Raw genomic sequence first — 20,378 nt, forward strand, 5'->3', positions numbered from 1 at the left:
TATGTCAGGGTGATCTGCTTAGTGCATGAGGGAAAGGCTGCGGATATTGTCTACCTGACAACATTGACACCATTTCCCACAACATTCTGCTGGAGCAACTGGCTGCTCTTGGTTTGGATGAAAGGTAAAAACGTGGCTGAATGGCTGGGTCCAGAGAGTGATGGTGAATGGAATTACATCCAGCTGGTGGCCGGGCACCTGTTATACTCCCCAAGGCTCAGTACTGGGGCCAGTCCTGTTTAATATCTTTACTGAAGATCAGGGTCAAGGGCACCCTCAGTCAGTTTGCAGATGACACCAAGTTGGTCATGTGCGTTGATCTACTGGAGGGTAGGAAGGTTCTACAGAGGTATCTGGCCAGGCTGGATTGATGGGATGAGACCAGTTGTATGAGGTTCAACCAGGTGAAGTGCCAGGTCCCACACTTGGATCACAGCAACCTCATGTGACTCTGCAGACTTGGGGAAGAGTGTCTGAAAAGTGCCGAATGGAAAAGGACCTGTGAGCTATTTAGAAGACATGTAGAGGTGGCACTTGGGAACATGGTTTAGTGGTGGACTTGGCAGTGTTGGCATAACAGTTGGAATTGGTGATTTTACAGGTGCTTTCCAGCATAAATGATTCTATGATTCTGTAAGTACAATTTCAGCTTCTGAAGATGCCCTGGGGCTTCACTGAAGTCAGTACAAGAAGGCTCTGTAATTACCTGGACAAGCTGCTAATCTCCTCAAGGACATCCCACATCTCCTCATTCCACTCTCCCTGGTAATGCATATCACCAGGCTCAATACGACACCTGCCCTGAGTTTTCTGCTTTTTCTTTTGTACTTCTGTACTTCTTCTGGCAAAAGTACATGATTTCTTTTGCTCATTATTGTTTATAGCAGAAAATGGAACATGAGACAGGAACATTGCCCTTTACAAGGGAAAGATTGAGAATCAAAAGTGATCTCATGACTCCGAAGAGAATCAGACGATAAGCCTGGGAAGCTTACCCAGCTATAATGGTGCCTTGTACTAATCAACAGCTCAGGATTAGTGGGATTAAAGTAAATCTTATTTCTGGCCATCCATGTCTGAATTTCATTTTGGCATCTGGTCAACAAAGCAACCGCCTTTCGCAAGGTAGCATGACAAATTTCTTTTTCCATAAACATGATGGGGAAAAAATGTTCTCGAAAAGTCTGTGAAGTGCTCTGTGTTATCTGTGGAAATGATGCTAAAATTGGAGCAGAACTAAATATTCAACTTTCATTTTATAATGGAGTGCAACAGAAGCAGATCTTGAAGTCACCGGTCTACATCTGTTCAGCTGAGAAGAAGCATTTTCTTTTGTCTTTGCCATATACATCTCGTTACACCACATCCAAGTTCTCTAGATAAATACTTCATGCTACAATCAATCTTGCCTTTTGTAGCAAGCATTAACCACAGGTTACCCACATTGGCTGACACACTTCAGCGTGTCAGATGCAATGGAGAAAGAAGGTTCGAGGACATGAAAGGACACAGGTATGCACAGAAGTGAAAGAACTGGTATTTTGCATTTGCAAAGATGCTGAGATTGCAAGCATTAAACAAAGAATGAGGCTTACAGCTATATGAACACGCTTTTTGAATGATCTTTGCCAGCAATTTTCCTCTTAAACAGAAATTCTTTATCTAAAATTAACAGTTTAATTCTGATTCTTCATAGTGTTAATTTAATGATATTTCTTAAAGATCTCTCAGTGTTTTCCTGAAATCCTGATTTCTTTTGTGCTTGTGGCCAAGAGTCGCATCTTCAGGTACCAGATGGGAGCATGCTGCATGTGCAGACATGTCTGAACCAGCATGGTGAGGAAGGCAGAGCTCAGTCCCAGCTCAGGAACAAATGAACAGTATTTCTCCTGCTCTCTGGTTTCCCTTGTGTACCATGGAGTTGCTGACCCTGACAAATACTAATGGTTAAAACATAGACAAAGCATTTGTAGTAGGTAGGAAATATCATGCCTGCATTTCAGATGTCTCCCAACTCTGTTCAACTTCGCCAGGACTATTTGAAGCACTGAGAATGTACTCCCTGCAACAGACCTTTTAACCTACTACCAGTGAAGAGTTATTTGGGATGATTAACAGTATGGGGACTGCTCCTTGAACTGTAAAAAGCTCAAGTTTATAATCCCTTCAGGCAGGGATTAACATCTTTATGTTTGGAACTACTAGAATATCTCCTCCCTTCTTTGTTCTTGATGCCAGGTGAGCTGCCTGCTCCCCTTTCTACAGACTGAACGTTTCTGAGCTGGATGTTGGCCACTACAAATGACAGAACTTTGGTGGCAGAACTCCGACTTACGAGAGCAAAAGATCTGACTTAGAACACATGGTTATTCTATTCTATTAAAACCATTCCTCTAAGAGTATATAAGGGCTGCCTGCAACTCTATCTGTCTCCTGTGGTCTGAGGCCTGCTGTTGCTGTACTCTGAAAACAAGGAGTAATAAGAGCTTTTTAATCTGAATACAACCAGGTATAAATATCACACTGTCGAGAAACAACATATCACATAACACTGATGCTGCTCTAAGGGGGTATTTTCCATTTTGTGGGAGGTTTTGGTCTAGAATGGAAGCACTATAGCAAGCTCAGTAAGAAATCTAATACCAACAGTGAAGAGTAGTGAATATCTTTAAAGGGGTGAAATTCAGAACTCAAGTGCTACTTGTGAGGATACAGACCTGCACTAAAGTTATCAAAACAGAGTCAATGGGCTGGTAAGTCAGCTGGTACAAAAGCTCAGCATTCTGGCCAAGCCTTGACTGAGGGCAAACACTGTACCCACCCTCCCATCTTTAGTTTCACTTCTTTGTTATGCCTCTAGTGTTAATTACCTGATAATTTACTTTCTACAGTCCACATGCTTTGCCTTTACATAGGATTCACTTTGACAGTTGATGTGAACTACTCTAATCAAATTCCAATACCTTTGCATGAGCTGTATAGACTTCGTCTAGCATTTTTAGGATATGTTTGAACTTCTGTAGAAGAAAAATTAGACGCTGTTCTTCAACAGTGACCCCCACTGGAGAGTAAGTCTTAACCTTTGTTCTCCTCATCTAAGGTATTAAATTAATTATGAAGAGCAAGATAAGTAGTTCTCAAGAACAATTTGTGCTTTAGTAACTCATTTCATGTAACCTAAGACCTTATACTTGATCAGTGATGTTGCAGTGAATTTTTAATGTGTTTTGCACACAGATTTTTCTGAATTGCCATTTCAATTTCATTTTACTTTACAATGCTCGGTGTTGTATGCTTGTCAAGGCAGACTCGCAGGACTGGAATTCTGTGTCTAGTTTTGAAGCGAAAACAATATTGTTGAGACATTTTGCCTGGGGTAAGATTTTAAGTATTGTGACAAATGTTAAAATAGTAACAAATGCAGGTAATGTTATAGTCCTAATTATTCTCGGTGCCACATCACTCATTTGAAGAGCATCCTGACACATTCTCCAGTCAACAGCCTCACTGCAACATCATTGTCCCTGCACAGAGCGGGGCCTAGTGTGGGTAGGGTGTATTGTAAGGAACCAGAGAGAGTGCTCTCAGTTCTTATTCAGATACTCAGCACATTTTTATTTGCCTGTACAGCCATGGCTGCTGTCAAGATATGTAAAAATATTAAAATAGTAAATATTCTTAACTAAACAAATGTTCTTATTAAAGTAGCAATAAACACATATCATTTGGAAACCAAAATTGATAGCAGACACTATGGCAGTCATGGAGAAATTCCCATAAAATACATAGCCGGGACAATTACAATGAGCCAGGACAAGGGTCTTGATGTAGTTCTTACTGTCATTCTAGTGAATGACCAGGGAAATGTTCTCTGGTTGAACATAATGGCTGATAAGCGGATGTTACACTGCCTTCAAAAAACATTCAGTGCAGCAAAAGTCATGCATCAGGATTCAGACCACCTCCTCTAAACTGGTTGCCCTACTACTAAAGTTCCTACCTACTTAGACTGGGGAAAGACAGTACTTTAAAATCACTGTGGCTTTTATAATTTACTGTGGCCACTCTCCTTTTTTGATGTTTCCCTTTTTATAGCTCATCCTCACTCAAAATCATTCATGAATCGTTGTTTCTCTGCCTTCTAGACGTGAGGAGCAAGAGACTCCAGAAAACTTACTGGAAACCCTGATATCGCTAATCTAACACAGAAGATGTTGAGATATATTGTGAGCATATCCTCCTCTAAAAGGGAGATATTGGGACGCAGATTCATTCCCCTAACTATTGATACTGAGTTTATCACTGAGATGACCAAACTAGGAAGACAATGCCTCTATAAATCAGGGGCAGATAAGGACAATTTTAGAGCACGATTCTGATCTTAGCAAGATGAACAACTCATTGTACCATGACATTAAGTAAAGAGCAAGTACAAGGGTCATAGACATCTTTCTTATGTTTATAATTACAGTCAGGAGACTCATGTTAGGGTCAGAGTATCCCCCAAAATGTCCTTTTTCTGCACACTCTCTTCCTACTCCTTACGCCACCTGCCCTCAATGGCCTCGGCCCACAGGGAAGACTCTGTGTTGGGGTAGGGGAGAGATCCTGTCTCTTGGTTTAAAAGCCAGGTGTCTGCTAAGGAAGGCAGGAGCCCCCCTTGGAATGGCAGGTGCAACCCCCTTCCCTCCGAGTTATTATAATTTTGAAATGAAGGGCTTTTAGGCAAAGATATGGGAAATAGGAATAACAGTTCTTTGCTATTATATATCTATATGTGTATAACCAGTCAAACAAGCAGCAATAACTCTGGCAGTAACAGCGAACAATCACAAACCCAGTCCCAGCCTTCTCGGCTGTCAGGCCCTTTCCCCTCGGGTGCAGTTCCGCTCGCAGCCGGCAGGGGCGCTGGCGGCTCCCGGTGAGCAGGGCAGGTGCGATGGTTCCCCCGCGGCTGCAGGGGGCGCTCCGGAGCGAGCTCGGGGAGCACGCGGCACCGGTGGCCTGGGATCCTGGGAAGGGATGGGACCAAAAAAAAACTTCACAAACCCCTGGGCAGCCGATCCCAGTGTCCGGCCGGACCGTCAGGAACAGCAGGCTGGAACGGCAGGGACGAGCACAAATCCTGGGTGGCAGACCAGATGTATCAAAATTCCGGAGCGGTGGTGGAAAACCCCCAGAGGTCTGGGCAGGCAGGGTGAGCGGGGCTACAGAGTAGTGAAGGCTCGAAGCAACGGCGGGAGCAGGGAGGCCTTGGGAAAGGTGGGCTTAGGAATTCTGCGGTCTCTCCGGTAGAAGGAAGGAAGCTGAAGAAGCAGACTCTCTCTCCGTCCAAACACCGGGAACTGACTGCCCACAAACCTAGGTGAAAGAGATGCACCCTTCGCCCTGTGGCCAGGTCCCTTGTTTTTCTGAAGCACCCAGTAATTTGTCCCCCTGGCAACATGTATGGGGAAAAATCCTTTAAGAGAAAAAAGAAAACAGGACAAGAAATAAAACCCCAACATCATCCACCCTGAATTTTTCCCATACTAACATGTTACATGAAACTTAACCTTTTTAACCATATACATACATGCATCACCCGAATTATGCACATATATACATGCTGATACTGATAAAAGCACAGAGCCATGGGTAGTTCACCCTAAAACAAGGTCCCCTTGAGGTAAGCATTGGGTCTCTCCATCCTTTTGCATCACCCACCAGGTGCAACCTGGTCCCTGAGCGAAGACAAGCCCACAGATGGGTCTGTCTTTGCTCGAGGTAGAATTAACCCAAACAGTTTTTCCAAGCATACCTCTCATGTGCACCACTGGAACCTTATCTCCGTCTGTTGTTTGTAGGGGTTCGGATTGGGCAGGGCCTGCTTGGCTGGTGGAGCCTCGGGTGTTAACTAATCAGGTGTCTCTTGCTAAATGCACCTCCCAGTTTTTGAAATTCCCCCTAATCAGTGCCTTCAAGGTGGTTTTAAGCAGTCCATTACACCGCTCAACCTTCCCAGCTGCTGGTGCATGGTAAGGGATGTGGTACACCCACTCAATGCCATGTTCTCTAACCACTGAGCTATGGAGCCGCTCCCAGAGAGACAGAGGCCCTGGCTCCCTCACAAATATCTGGTCCACACCTGGGTCCTGGGTCAACGATCCCAGATACCTTGCCTCACCACTATCCAGTTGCACACCTGTGCCCATAAGGTCCCAAACCCGAAGCAGCCAGGTGGTATAAGGCTCACGCCCCCTTCGCACAATGTCGTTTCGCATAGCACGGAGACTGTCGTATGACAGGGACTCAGTGATGATTTCTGGCTCTGGCTCTCCTGCTGGTTATGAGGGCCCTGGTTGCCCATCATCATTAACTGGTCATACTGATTTGGTCTTACACTTCCTCCTTTGCACAGGGGCGACTGCTGCTGGCTGTGATTGTCCTTGTGGTTCAGCTGAAACCTGGATGGTTGTAACATCCGTGGGTTCCACTGCTGCACCATTGGACTCACCCTCTTTGGGGCAGGGAGAGGGTTTTTCACTAGCTGAGGAGGTGTATTCCCTTAGCACCTGGCATATCTCCTGGCGCACCTGGTCCATCTCCTGGCACATCTCCTTGCGCACCTGGCCCATCTCCTGGCATATCTCCTGCATCCCCTTCACCAGTACCCCCACCCAGTTCGGCTAGGCCATTTCTGAGGTGGGCTGTTGGGCAGTATCAGGCTGTGGGGCAGGGTCTCTAGTGTCTGGGGCTGTGTCAGGCTCTGGGGCTGGATCTCTAGTCTCTGGGGCCATGTCAGGTTCTGGGGCAGGATCAGGCTCTGGGGTAGGATCTCTAGTCTCTGGGGCTGGTGTCTGGGTAGTTATCCAAGCCAATCTCAGCTTATCCCTGAGTGCTAAATAGAGTAGGCCTGCCAGCACCAGTCGGTTAGTACCCAGAGGAAATCTAAACCCTTCGAAAATTGGTGGGGTGGGTCCAAAGAACTTGTTGAGGGGTTGGGAGAAAACTTCCCCTGGTGTCATTTCCTCACAAAAGGTACCATTTTTAACATAACCCCAAAAACATGCACTTAGTGTGTGATAGCCGTTTATCCATGTGCCCACATTCCGGAGGAAGTTAAAAACCTATGAATTCCTCACCTTCTCGACCCATAGCGCAAACTGGATAACAGCAACGGTAGCCTTAGTCAGAGGACCCATGTTTAGGTAAGGAGCTGCAAAGGGGAAGAATATAGCCACGGCCACCTGCCACCCAAACGAGGATAAACTAGACCACATAGTGCTGCCTAACAAGGTTCCTATATCTGGCACACAAAATTAAGTTACTCAGGAACTGTTATTCCTTTTTCACCCCTTTCTCTTAATGCCCTCAGGCGCCACATTGGGTGCCAAGATCCTGCAGTACACCCAAAATTTACTGTCATCTGCAGGAAAATAAACCTGTGCAAAAGAAATGAGAACTCACAATGCAATCTTTTTATTTCCAAACACATTTATTTCACTTGCTAATTTCTAGGTTATTTTTCTTTGAGCAATAAGTATTCTATAGCACCCAAGTTGTTTTAAACATCTTTTCTAACAAAAAAATTTAAATTTTCTGAGCCCTCTTGTTCTCTGAACAGTATTACACTGCATCAAACTTTTCAGCAGGCATTTTCACGCATCTGCACAAATGTCAATAAAACTAGAGATATAAGGGCCAACAAGAGATGCTTTTGAAAATTTGAACACTTCTGCAATAGTTTAAACATGGACCAAGGTAGATTTTGTGCCTGCATTTGTGTTTTTTGGGGGTGGGGAAAGGACTGGACACATAGATGTATGTTTGTGATGCCTGTTTAATAATGCTGTATTAATTCCATTTGGTGTCATCAGTCATACTCTACTGCCTGTCCCAGCTCTCCCAGACAGTTCAGAGACCTCTAATTAAAAATATGTGTTGGAAAACATGTAGTTACTCTAGGTGCCGAATCAAATCAAACAAGTCAAATATTCATTTTTGAACTAGCTTAACTTTTCAGGGTGGTATCTTGTGTCTGTTTTGCAGTGCATACACACATGGCTATAACAATTGTAACTGTGTCAAGTTTTCTGGTATTAGTTGTCAGCACTGTATACCTGATACTGTGTATGGGGACAAAATACATGTCAGAGAATGAACTTGTGAGTAATAGGAGTAGCTGTCTCTTACAAGCAAATGCAAGTGCCTATATAACATATCCAAGATCTCAAAACACTTCAAAATACTTTTGACAAGACATGTGCAAAGCACTCAGTAAAGTGTGTCCCTCTGACATCCTAATACACGCAGACATGGGTCTTTACCGTTAATGCTAGAATTAATGCCCTCCCATCATCTCTTCTCTACAAGTTATGAACTTCAGTTTTGTTGTAGTTTAAATTTCACCTGAAAGACTTAATTGAATTTATAAGCAGTGGTGTTCAGATTCTATCTGAAAATTAATACCTGCAAAAAATCTCTTTAAATTTCTAGAAAATGGGAATAAGTTTGCGAATGTTTCCACTATTCCATCATCCTTTATTTATTCAGGTGCTTGTTTTCAGGTTGCTACCTACTAAGGGCATCTTAAGCTCAGTTATTTGACTTCAATCAATTCGTTGCCATGGAAACAGTAAGACATAGCTTTGGGCATCTTCTGGGCCAAATTTTAGGTGAAAGTCTCAGTGGGAAAATTGTCATTGTGAGACAGTCAAGCTTCAAATCAAAGCCAAAGGATCACAGCTTAACAAAGGACTTTAGACAGATCTGGCTGGACTTGTCTCTTTTGATAAACAGGGACTTCTAACTCATGGAGGAGTTGGGATTAGCCATGGATAGAGCAGACAAAAACACACAGGACCTTGTAAAAAAGATCTTAAAAGAGACAATATGCCAAAGCATATCCATATTGATCTAAGCAGGAATGTGGTGTGGAATGATGTTTGTTGGCATGTATATAGTGTTTCATTTGTGTGCTTGTTGACCCATATGTAGATATTATTTCCATTATTCATTGCATTGGCTTTTCTGTTATTCCCTCAAATATTACTAATAATAGCAATAATTAAGGCATTATTTTTCCTACTAAAGAAACCCAAAAAACATTATCTTAATAGAACTTGCTTTCTTGAAGAAGATATATAGGTTAATGTGGTTAGAGCCTCCTGAAATGCTGCTCCATTTCAGTACATGTATGAGGGATCAGGGAGTGCACTCAAGCTGACTTGAGCAAAGGGAACTGTAGGTCTAGTAGAGAAGTTTTTTGTGCACTACCAAAACTCTTTTAATACTTCTAGTTCCTGCACCTGCAGGAAATACTGTGTCATCTGCCAAAACCCAAATTTCAAGGATTAGCTAATAACATTTTCTTTGAAAAAGAGAGCTGATTCTTAACCAGTATCGTCAGTCTTTGAAGTCTCCGTAATCTATTTTCCCTGGTTGCTTTTAATGAGCCTTTGAATGTTACTCCGCAACTTCTTTTTTTTTTTTTTTTTTTTAATTTGGTGGGGGAAGGGAATATGCACTCACTTTTCTCCAAAGAATTTTAAAAATTCATTATTGCAAATAACTTTCACAGTGCCAAAACACTAAGTTATGTGGTATCCTTTGAGTGCATCTATGGTAAATAAATCACAGCTTTGCTGGATTCTCCATCCAAGAGGTTAATGAGATGTAGAAGAAAATCCCAATTAACTCATATCTGAGTCTCTTTTTCTTCATGTAGGCCAGCTATCAGTGGAGTTTCTTCTGATTCTCTTTGGTATCTATACTATTCTCTGCAGTACTCTAAATGACTACATGTATGTCTGTGCTATGGTTTCAACTGTGTTTACAAAATTAGCACAGCTAATGCTAAACTAGTTAGCTTTGGAATCTGTAAAAGGTAAGCAATAGCAGCAGGGAACTCAGATGTGACTTTTACGTTCAACTTTTACAGTGGGTTTTACAGCTAAACTGCAGTTGATACTAAAGTAGCAAGTTCCCTGATCTCCATTGCCATGCCTCAGTCCTTGCTCTGAGTACATAGCCTGGCTTGTCCAGCATGAGTCTCCACTGAGGCTGCCTTATTTTACACTGATTTGATCCCAAGAAATATATACCTGGGTCTCTCCATCAACCAGACACAACTTCCCCAAAGCTGGACAGCTGCCTCTCATGCTGGCTTGCAGCCCACTGCCAGGAATACACTTGCAGACACGTGCTGCAGTTGTGCTGGCACAGCTGTGCACATCTCCTTCCCAAGGCATGGAGGGCTCCATCCCCTCCGAGACACATCCCAGCTGAGGCTCCCAGGGTGGCAGGGGAAGAAGGCATTGGTGGGGGGTTTCAGCCTCACAAGTTGAGGCTGCATTCCTATACTGGGGCTGTGGACTTGACTCTACTCTTGCACTCTTGAGACCTAACCTTCCCTCTGCAGGCTGCTGTGCCTGGCAGCCCCAGCCTCCCTCCGCAGTTCTGTGTGACTACAACCACAGACTCTCTGTTGACGCCTCCAGAGAAGAGTGAACAGGCCCCAGCCTGTGCAACTTCTTCATTAGTGTTGCTTGAAGCCATAATTAGATAATATGAGAGGGTTTTCCTCTTGCCAGCAGACAGACTTAATGTACAAAATCTGAAGTAATAATTTTCGGCATATTGCACCTCAACTATAAACAGGATAGGACTGGGTTTTTTTTCTGTATGCAAGGAAGAAAGCCCATTAGGCAGAAAACAGAAAGAGCAGACATAAAGGTGGGCAACTGTATAACAGCTCTGTTTATCCTTAAAATAAATGCACACCCTAATGACATTCCATCATTTAACGTATTTCTGTATCTCTTTTTAAAACCCCAAAGATGTATTTTCTCCACCATATTTTTCTGGTTTAAGAGCAGATGACTAATTATGCTTCTATAAACCTTGCCTTCCTTTGAAATAGTAATCACTTACTTTGTCAGACTTTTCCTATTATGGTGCATTTTCAGAGTACTTAGAGTACTAATTGTTGTTAAACAAAACAGGAAGCTAATTTGACTGGCCAAGATGAGACCACAAGTGGTCTCCAACTAAAAATGATTTATATCAGATGAAGATTTTTCTTAAAAGCTGGGCTGCTGGCCATACTTCCAGCACTAGTACTGCCACATGGAGGAACTATTCAGCCTGCTCAAGGGTATGAACCAGCCTTCAGTGCTTTATGGTAAGATTTAAAATATTAGTGTTTAGGGTACCTTTCCCTTCTGCTAGTGGAGAACTGGAAGTACCGCCAAGCCACTGAGCATAAAACTACTCCTCTTGCCTCATTGTGGACAAAGACATGGAAGAAAGAATTAGCCCACCTACAAAGTAATTATATAGCTTTTGTTATTTTGATTTCTTTCAAAATCAAAGAGTTACTCCCGGCAGAGAAAGTTTATTCATAATGGAAATCATACAGCTGGAAAGAGTACGTGCAGGGTAGCATGAGCTTTTGCATTTACTTACCCCAGTGGTATTCAATCCTAATTTGCTCCATTTTTTGCTATTTTGGACTCCTGGAACACAGGTTTTCCAATAAATTAAACTTCTGACACCCTGAGCTGGAATATGGCCCGTACACTGTAGGCCAGAGCTTGCAATACCCTAATGCACTCTCTCTCATGAAACTCATCAGTTTGATGAAACCAACCTGACTCACTCTTGCTCTTCCTCTGCTGGAATCCACCACAGTGAGCACAAGGCAGGAGCTTGGCTAAACCCCTGGGGGAATGGCTGGCATGAGGCACTGCTAGGAAACCTGTGATGTGGACTGAGCCTCCCCTCTCAGCACTGCAAAGTGAGCGAGCTCGGCGTGCTTGGCTCTCCAAGCAGCACCCAGTGCTGAGGGAGTTAAGGTCATGCCACAAGAAAGAAAGGTACAGGCCAGGCAAACAACCACCCAACCAAACAAAAATTCCTTGCCCCTTGGAGAAGCAACAGAAAGTGTGGAGGCACTGACCTGATCTAGCCTTTCCCAGAGTATCTCCTTCTTCAGCTCTTCATCATGAGCAAAAGGGGAAGTGACATTTTACTGCCCCTGACTTGGTGACATGAACCTCAAGCTGGATTGGCTCCAGAATACAGAAACTTGAAATTACTTTCACCTTCAGACTGTATGACAGAGAGTTAGGACTTGTTCAGCATGCAATCTGCACATGCCAAATTATTTTGGAATGTGTAAAAACGTGTGTTGTTAATAGTGGATAAAAGCTCATCTGTGGATGATGGGGTTTTCACATTCTGTTCCAAATAAATCTTCCTTTCTCTACATTACTGTACTCCCACTGTCCTGATACAGGCAAAATGTCAGCTGAGGTCATATAAGTCCTGACTCAAGACGGCAGACTTGGCTTGATGTGCACAAACTGCCTGATGCCAGCAGGCAAAATTAAAGAGAACAGTGAAAATACCCACAACATAGGTTAAACCCCCACTGCTATCAAATCAAGTGCAATTAAGAAGTCAGAGCAACAAAGAGGGTGGATGGAGCTCACACTGGAAGTAAAACATCTTTTTCCCTTCTGTTTCTCTAGAAGTGATTATATTTCTTTGTAAAGAACACAGTTTATTATTTTCTGCTTCTCCTTTTATTGTGTTTTATTAAGATATAACTCTCTGTGTTAACTTTTTGTCATTATGAATGTTCCTACTTTGAACTGTAGAGACTGAATTAACCAGTTCTCTGCACAGTCTGGAGTCAGGTGTCATGGCCCTTCAGCTGAGGTTGCTGGTGGTGTTGCCTCAACAGAGCCTTCCTGTATAGAACAGAGCCTGACTTTAGTTTGAGAGCTCTGTCTCTGAAGAAGCACCCACTTGCCCTTTCCCAACACAGAGTGGCACAGCCCACATGGCAGAATCTAGTTTCCCTGAAGTCCAGCTTGGAGCTGGATGCCACTCTGCTGTGTTGTGTTCTGGTATGGAGTCTGGGAAAGGTATCCCAGCTGTCCTCTACACAGCTCCTTTCTTCTGAGATGACAAAATGAGCATCAGTATTCTCTAGAATAATGGTGTAGATATTTATACCTGTCATACTAGAGCTGTTGGAAATGTTTAATATGTTTCAGGGGACCCTGAAATTTGCCAGCAATACCCAACTTCATTTTGATTTGGTCTTGGATTTATTGCACATTCTTAACCACTATTATTTTTAAAGGCTTAAACAGCTTTAGTTTCTTTCTTCCTTGACATCTCCCAGTGCTACCAGTCAATGGGATGTACGAATGTGAAACTAATATTGGTATCAAAGGAAATTACAGCATTTGCGGCTCAGGGGGATGCTCCAATGAGGCTTTTTTTCTGACTAGCAATACCAGATAGTAATGACGGAAAACATTGAGTAGGTATGCACGTAACATGAACTTGATAGAGAGATTAGGAAGTTTCCCTATTAAAACAGACATCTCTTGCTAATAAAATTCAATTAGCATGTCAGTCTTGACTTCAGGCACATTTTAAAGGAAGTGTCAATTTAATAATCACTCTTCAGCTTGAAATGTCATCCCTACACTGATTACAAGTAAACTCTTTAACAACCATAATTAGGAGACTTTGGAGAAAGGAAGTTAGCTTGAATGTATGTAATTCTGTTTTTCAGCACCATGTGGAGTCCAGTAATTCCTTTTGCTACAGGTACAAGGACTCCTGCAGGCCCTGTATTTTCCCCACTTAAAGCAATGACTAAATCAGTGGGCTCATAGTTCAAGGGTGAAAAGGTGTGTGGCAATATAAATATTAACAACTACCAGAAAGAGCAGTAGTGAGCTGGATCAGTGTAAGCTGGTGACAGCACACAAGTGCCTGGGGAAATGCAGTTGAACAGGAAAGAGATTAATGCAGAGAAACAGTCACTATTCTAATGCCTGTATGCGTCCTCAGCTGGAGGCGTGAGGAAGGTTAGGGAACAGCTCTACTGAGGACAGTAAAATTCTTTTTCTCAAAGAAGAAGGAAAAAATGAGGAAAAAGGGTGCCCAGGCACCCAGGACAAGAGAAAAATCAGACTGCACAGCGTTAGTGGTGATGGCAAACTGGCAGCAACAATGATTTTGTGAGTGTTGTGAGAGAAACAAGGATGAACAGGGAATACTCCTACCCGTAGAATACCAATATCTAGTCATATTCATACAGCAATGCCTAGAAGAGATCTGTGGTCTCTTGCATGCTGTATACATTTGTAGAGCTGTTTGTGCCAATAAAGTTTCAGGGAAACAGAAACCAAAAGTAAGAAGATGTGTGTCTCAGTACATCAGCAGTGTGGCCTTCACTGACAGAGAAAGTAATCTCTGTGTCCTGGACACACCATCAAAATTTGAATTACCAGCCTTTTGCCTCACTAAATCCCTCAAAATTAGGGACCCTCTTCAGGAAAAGTATTTCCCAGTAAAATCTTAATGTCCCATGTTTTGGAAATGATTTTAACATTTATCTGCTGAAACAAACTGGCAGGACTGAGAGTCATAAATGAGTAGGTCCAAACTCATAGGGAACTGCCCTGACTGCTATTTTCCTGCCTTATGGGCTTTTACGTTTATTGTGGCCTTATTGTGATCAAGGAATGTCGCTGTCGGGTCTAAGTGCAGAATGGCAGCTGAATATTGAAGGAACTTTCCAAAAAAGGACAATTTTTCTAGCCTAAGTAGGTACAGGTTTGGGAATGTTTTGTCTGTGACATCTTTGCTGAGAATAAATAAGTGATATATTTAGGGTGGGCTAACATCAGTGATGACAGATTCCACATTATGGCCAAAAGGCCGCAACTTCATTAATAAGACACCTAAAGGCACCTTCCTGACAGCTGTGGAAAGAGGAGGAAATGACAATAGCCTACAGCACTCATCAGCCTCTCTTCCCTTTCTGGCACTGCAGAACAAGAGATACTGCAGCAGGCCATAGCAGCCCTGCCAAACCGGGTGAGATTGCCTAATCCCACCTCCCTGCTTCCTGCAGCTTGCTGCAGCAGGAAACCAGATCACTTCTTATCTGCCAATGGCTCTGCCCTCTGTCTCCATCGGCAGGAGTATTCCCTAGCTGGTGTTGCTGTAAAGTCCCACCTCAGCCAGGCTATCAGCAGCCAGTGGGAGCCAGGGAATAAGTCCGGCAGTGGGAAGGGGGTGGGAAGCTACACAAGAGTTACTGTGGGCTATGACCAGGCGCCTGCTACCACCAGCAGCACCAGTGGGAGATCAAGCAGGACCTTTCTTTTACTCTGTTAGCCCACTCTTCCACTCCCACATTGTATGTGTCTTGAAAGCAAACCATTGCCTTTCACCAACATGGGTGAAAGCCAATGCCATCGACAGCAGCATCCCAACCTAAATTTATAGCAACTAACACAGTGAATACAGCTCATGCACATGCAAGACAGCAGTACAGTTCAACATGACATTTTTCCTGCCATAAATAAATACACAAGGAATCATTTCACCTATTTATCTCTGTTCATGACTCATATTCTTTCTGACATGTCTCAATCTCTAAGGTCAGCAAGCGCTTCTTGAAATCTAGCAATGTGGTTGGTTGGTCCAGGCTGATATGTTCACAGATTAATACTCTGGGTCTTGAGGTTTAACTCCAGCCAAGAGAAGCCTCCAGTCAGTGCAGAGGGATTGGCCCCTCTGAGGGGCACTTTACAACTGAGACAACATTCAAAATCCCCCATGGAAGGTATTTTTCCTCTCCTTTTGCTATAAGAGACTTCAAAGACCCATTGGGTGAAAATGAGGCTAACCTTTGGGACTGCTCCCCTCTTACCACATCTGCTGTTGAACAGACATACCAAGAGCAATCCTGGGGGCAGCTGAGAAGCTACTTAATTTGGATTTGCACCACACAATATTACTGATAAAAAACACATAGTAAGTGCATGACTGGGGCTGACTCCCCAGCACCTGCAAAGATAGGAGCTGTGTTCTGACCAGAGGAAAATGAAATTGTATTTCCACTTGCCTGGTAGAAAGTGCCAGTGCCCCTCACCCAAGCTGCATGTGGAGTCTGTTCTGCTTGCAAGGAAAAATTAAGAAAAATGCAACATCTAGACTTGTAGAGGGAAGGACAGTAATGCTACAAACCTGCAAAATGAAAATATGCTAGCTATGGTGGAGATGGACAGACTTGGCAGAACCTTCTTTGAACAAGTTCATTCCTGTGTAGTTAGGTGCTGTATGTCCTGTACTCAAGCCACACAATTGTCATGGGACTAGTAGTGTCTCTAAGTAAGCTGTACCTTTCCAAGCATAGGATAAAAAGAGAGACCATGGAGTCTTTGTAAATGTGAAGTAGTAATAACAGACCGGGAGAAGTAAATGAAGAGCAAGCACTGGGTTCTAGTAGCTTTGTTGACGTTGAGTAGAGATATACTGCTGGAATCAAGTTTACAAGGGAAGGAAGAGAGCCGCACAGCTCTTGTCCTATCTGAGCTGATCAGAGAGTAGGTGCTATTGGGAGGCTGTGGTAAGGTGCAATCTAAAATCCTGCCCCTTGCAACTTTTACCTGTTACCTATGGCTCAATTCACTGGCTTATCATGTGCCTGAGAGAGAGGCTGAATGAGTGCCCGAGCTGATTTCCTCAGAGGTATCTCCTGCCCCTGCCTGGTGAATGCTATACTTCTGTTTCTTGGTCCTTTTCTTGTGATCCCACACCAGTTTGGGTGGCTGCTGCTCTTTCTGAAGCTTTAAGACTTAACAGTGCCCTCCTGCTTTATGAATCTCAAGTGAAATATTAAAATAACTTTCAGTGGCTTATAAAAAATGTATCATGACTCCGCCAGGTAGGAAGAGCAGTACACACTCCATTACAAGAGATAAAAGCCTCCCCACTGCAGAAGAAACTCAGGAGTATGGGGTACAAATACCTCAGTGATTTTAGTAGCGGCTCATCTTGGGTCCAAGAAATATTTTTAGTACTGATTGAGCATTGTCCCTGGACCTGTGGCAGCTCTCACATCCCTGCTTTCTCCCACTGGTTCACACCTGAACATCAAGCCCTCCAGGAAGCATGGGGAAGTGATGCTGAGATTGGGATAGGCTCTGTGTCTTCCTCCTTGCCCAAGCATAGGGCTGGGACACATTTCAAGCCAAGTCAGAAACCTGAGCTAAAGACCTGAGCTGACTTTGTGTCATGGTGTGTTCCCCTTTCCAGAGGCAAAGCATGAAGGCACATGAACAGTCCATGTCAAAAGCCAGCACTAGGGCCAGCAACGTTCATCAGCTCAGACTCTGATCTCTGTGAAAGCAGCTGTATCCCCCCTGTGAACCTAAGCTTGTCCCAGGAGAGAGTCATTGCATCTGCAGAGTGTGGGGTATGTGTATCACCAGGCTGGCAGTGATGCTCTCTGCAACTCAGGCTATTTGACCAGAGGTAATTAAAAGCTGCCTCTATGTGGTCATGTAATGACAGGCTGTACAACAACACACAAGTGCAAGGATGACAAGTTAAGGTCAAATGGGCAAACAAGCTGCTGTTTCCAAACTGGAATACCTGCATTTGCATCTGCCCGGCTCTCCTTTTACAGTACTTCTTTCAGTGGTATTTACCACCAATAATTTAGAGTCTGTGTTCAGATTTCATGCCTGCTTATTAGGCACGTTCACCTTTCAGGAGTGTATGTACGCAAGCTGAGCTGTGTTGCGTCAGAAGCAGCGCTCCTTGTCTGACGGGAACCCAGCTTTCCCTGACCCCTCCTAAGAAGCCGGTGCCCAAGTGCCTGCACCTGACTTCAGGGAGTGCAACAACCTCCGCGGTGCCCGAAGAGGTGACACCAGTGGGCGGGCACCACCCTCCCGCAGCAGTCGGGCCTTGCTGAGTTGGGTTCCCTTCTGCCCCTCGAGACGGCTTCTCTTTCTTCTTCTGCGCACCTGAGCAGTGCTCCCGCCGGAGGGGAGACGGGCTGGGCCGGAGCCGAGGAGGCAGAGTCCGCCCGAAGCAGCGGTCCCCGCCCGACAGGGGCCGCCGGTGCCTCCGCCACCCTCGCACCGGGCCCGCGCCGCCGCGCCCGCCCCGCAGCGCCTCCCCGCGGCGGCGGCAGCTCGGCACCGCCCCGGTCCCCCCGCCGCCCCCGCCCCGCCGCGCTCCCGGGCGGGAGGCTCGGCGGCTCGCTCCTCCTCGCGGCCGCGGGATTCCTCTCTCCGGGTTTTCGGGCCGCCCCTTCACACCGGAGCGGGACGGCGTGAGAGCGAGCGGGCGAGCGAGCGAGGCGGCGCGGATGCGCCCCGGCTCCCCGCGGCGGCAGCGGCAGCGGCGGCGGCGGATGCTCGGCGGCGCGGCGGCCGCTCCGCAGCCCAGGAGCCCCGCGCAGGGAGGGAGCGAGGCGATGAGCCGCCCGCCGGCGGCCGTCCGCGAGTGACGGCGGCGGGCAAGGAGCGGCGGCGGCTAGGAGGAGAAGGACGAAGAGCAGGAGGAGGAGGAGGAGGGCAGCGATCCCCGCCAGTGCCCGCGGGAGCCCGGGAAAGCTCCGGCCGAGGGCTCGGCCATGCCCTTCGCCAAGCGGACCGTGGAGCCGCAGCGGCTGTGCCGGCGGCAGCCCGCCGCCTCCGTGCTGGAGGAGAGCTGGGGCGCGGAGCCGCCACCGCCGCCGCGGGACCCGCCGCCGGAGGAGCCGGGGACGGCGAGCGAGGGCGCCGAGGCGGCCGGCGGCGGGGAGAGGCAGGCGGCGGCGGTGCTGATGGTGCTGGACCTCTGCTCGGTCAGCAACGTAGCCCTGTCGCGGATTCTCCGACAGCTCTCCGACGTGGCCCGGCACGCCTGCACCCTTTTCCAGGAGGTCGAGGCTGACATCCAGGGCACCCACCGCCGCGTACGGGCGCTGCACGGCCGCATCGCTGGCCTCCAGGGAGCCGTGCGCGGCCTCGACCCCAAGCAGGAGGCAGTGCGTAAGTACCACGGAATGCGGGATGGATGGGGAGCACCGCGGGATGGATGGAGCGCACCGCAGCTCGGGGCGCCCGGCGGGTAAAGCCGTCCCCTGGTAATCTGCCGTGCAAAGTTTGGGGCCAGAGTCGGTGGGAAAGGAGCCCTGGCGGGGCAGCAGAGTGGGAAGGGAACGGGCGAGCGCGGGTCGGGTCGGGTCTGTGGGCGCCGCTGGGCGCCGCGGCGATGCCGGCGGGAGGGATGATGTCAGTGGTTTGTGCCTTACGTAAGGAGCTGGCTGGCGGGGCTCTCGGGACGCATCTTCTGCAGCCGAGGGTTTGGCCAGGGAGGGGGACGAGGTCTGTCAGCGGGGCACCGGGGCTGATGGCGATGATCCGCCTCACTCGGGCATCTTTGGGTTTTCTCCCTTTGCCGGCCTGTTCCTCTTCCCCTTGGAAGTGTCTCTGAATTCCCGATCGAAATGTTACGCTCTTAAGTAGAAATAATAAAACTGCTTCGTCGTTGCCTAACTTTCGGGGCCATAAAATAAGGAAGTTTGACTAATGACTTCTTTCTGTTTAAAGAGTGGCCCTGAAGAGCCGGGCGGGGGGGGGGGAGGGAGAAGGATAAAGATCAAGGCAATATGGAACTTGTGTTATGAGCAGTGCTTGAATCCTGTTTCTTCTCCACCCAAACTATAAAAGCAGTGACAAGCTCTGTAGTCCTAACAGCTGCTGATTTCTGCTGAATATGGCTCGTGTTCACAGCAGTGTAATGATTTTGTGCTCTCACTGGTGCATATGCTTCCCAAGCACTTGTGGATATGTATTTTTTTGATACATAGGGCTGTGGATTGGAAGTCTGGAGTAGCAGAGATTGGTGTTGGTTCTGACCTTTTAGTATCTGTTTTAGGAAAAGCAATGGCTTGAAAGGAGAATTTGGTTTAGTTTTTGCCTTCTGCTGTACTCCGCTAAATCCTGAGTACCTCCACTAAGTATAGCAAAGTGAGTTTACACCGGGGTTAACAAGACCATGCCCTCTTCTAGTTGTTTTTAATGAATATGCCATTTAAAAAATTGTACTCTGGATTTCCTCCCCTTTCAAGCACTGTAGAATATACATGACTCTTCTAGGATCAGTGAAGCTGTCCTGATTAACAGAATCAAGCCTTAAGTATTCAACGGTATTTAAGCTACATACTCAGCAGCTGTACAGTGACTTTGCTGGTGATGTATTAATATACATCAGCCGTAGATGAGACTGAGGGAGGTTTTTTGTGGTTTCAGGATGAGTGTGTAATCAGAGCAGAGTGCTGGGCTGTGATTGGAAACTGCAATGAGAAGGAGGCTTGGCTGAGCTAGTGAGGGAACTGTCTGAGGAAATGAAACTCCTCGTATCACATTCTCATCTGTAGGTCTTTTGAGCTGAATAACTGTGGGTATATACTAATGTAAGTGAGAGCAGAGCTTAGCTGTTCTAATCTGTACGGCTTTTTTCTTTCTGGATTGTGCAAGTGCAGCTTGTTTGCAAATCACAGAGCAAAATCTTGATAT

General features: G+C 45.9%; 1 protein-coding gene across 3 annotated transcripts in view; it reads left to right on the forward strand.

The window, feature by feature from the left end:
* The first annotated feature begins 18,258 nt into the window (after nt 1-18,258).
* Nucleotides 18,259-20,378, forward strand: part of NHS (NHS actin remodeling regulator) — a 251,376-nt gene continuing 249,256 nt past the window's right edge. For all 3 annotated transcript variants that reach the window (XM_048287022.1, XM_048287033.1, XM_048287030.1), the window contains exon 1: nt 18,259-18,848. In XM_048287022.1, coding sequence (XP_048142979.1) covers nt 18,449-18,848 — 400 coding nt within the window. In that variant the 5' untranslated portion in view covers nt 18,259-18,448. The remainder of the gene's footprint in view (nt 18,849-20,378) is intronic.

Source organism: Corvus hawaiiensis, chromosome 2 (genome assembly GCF_020740725.1).
Source record: "Corvus hawaiiensis isolate bCorHaw1 chromosome 2, bCorHaw1.pri.cur, whole genome shotgun sequence".
Lineage (NCBI taxonomy): Eukaryota > Metazoa > Chordata > Aves > Passeriformes > Corvidae > Corvus > Corvus hawaiiensis.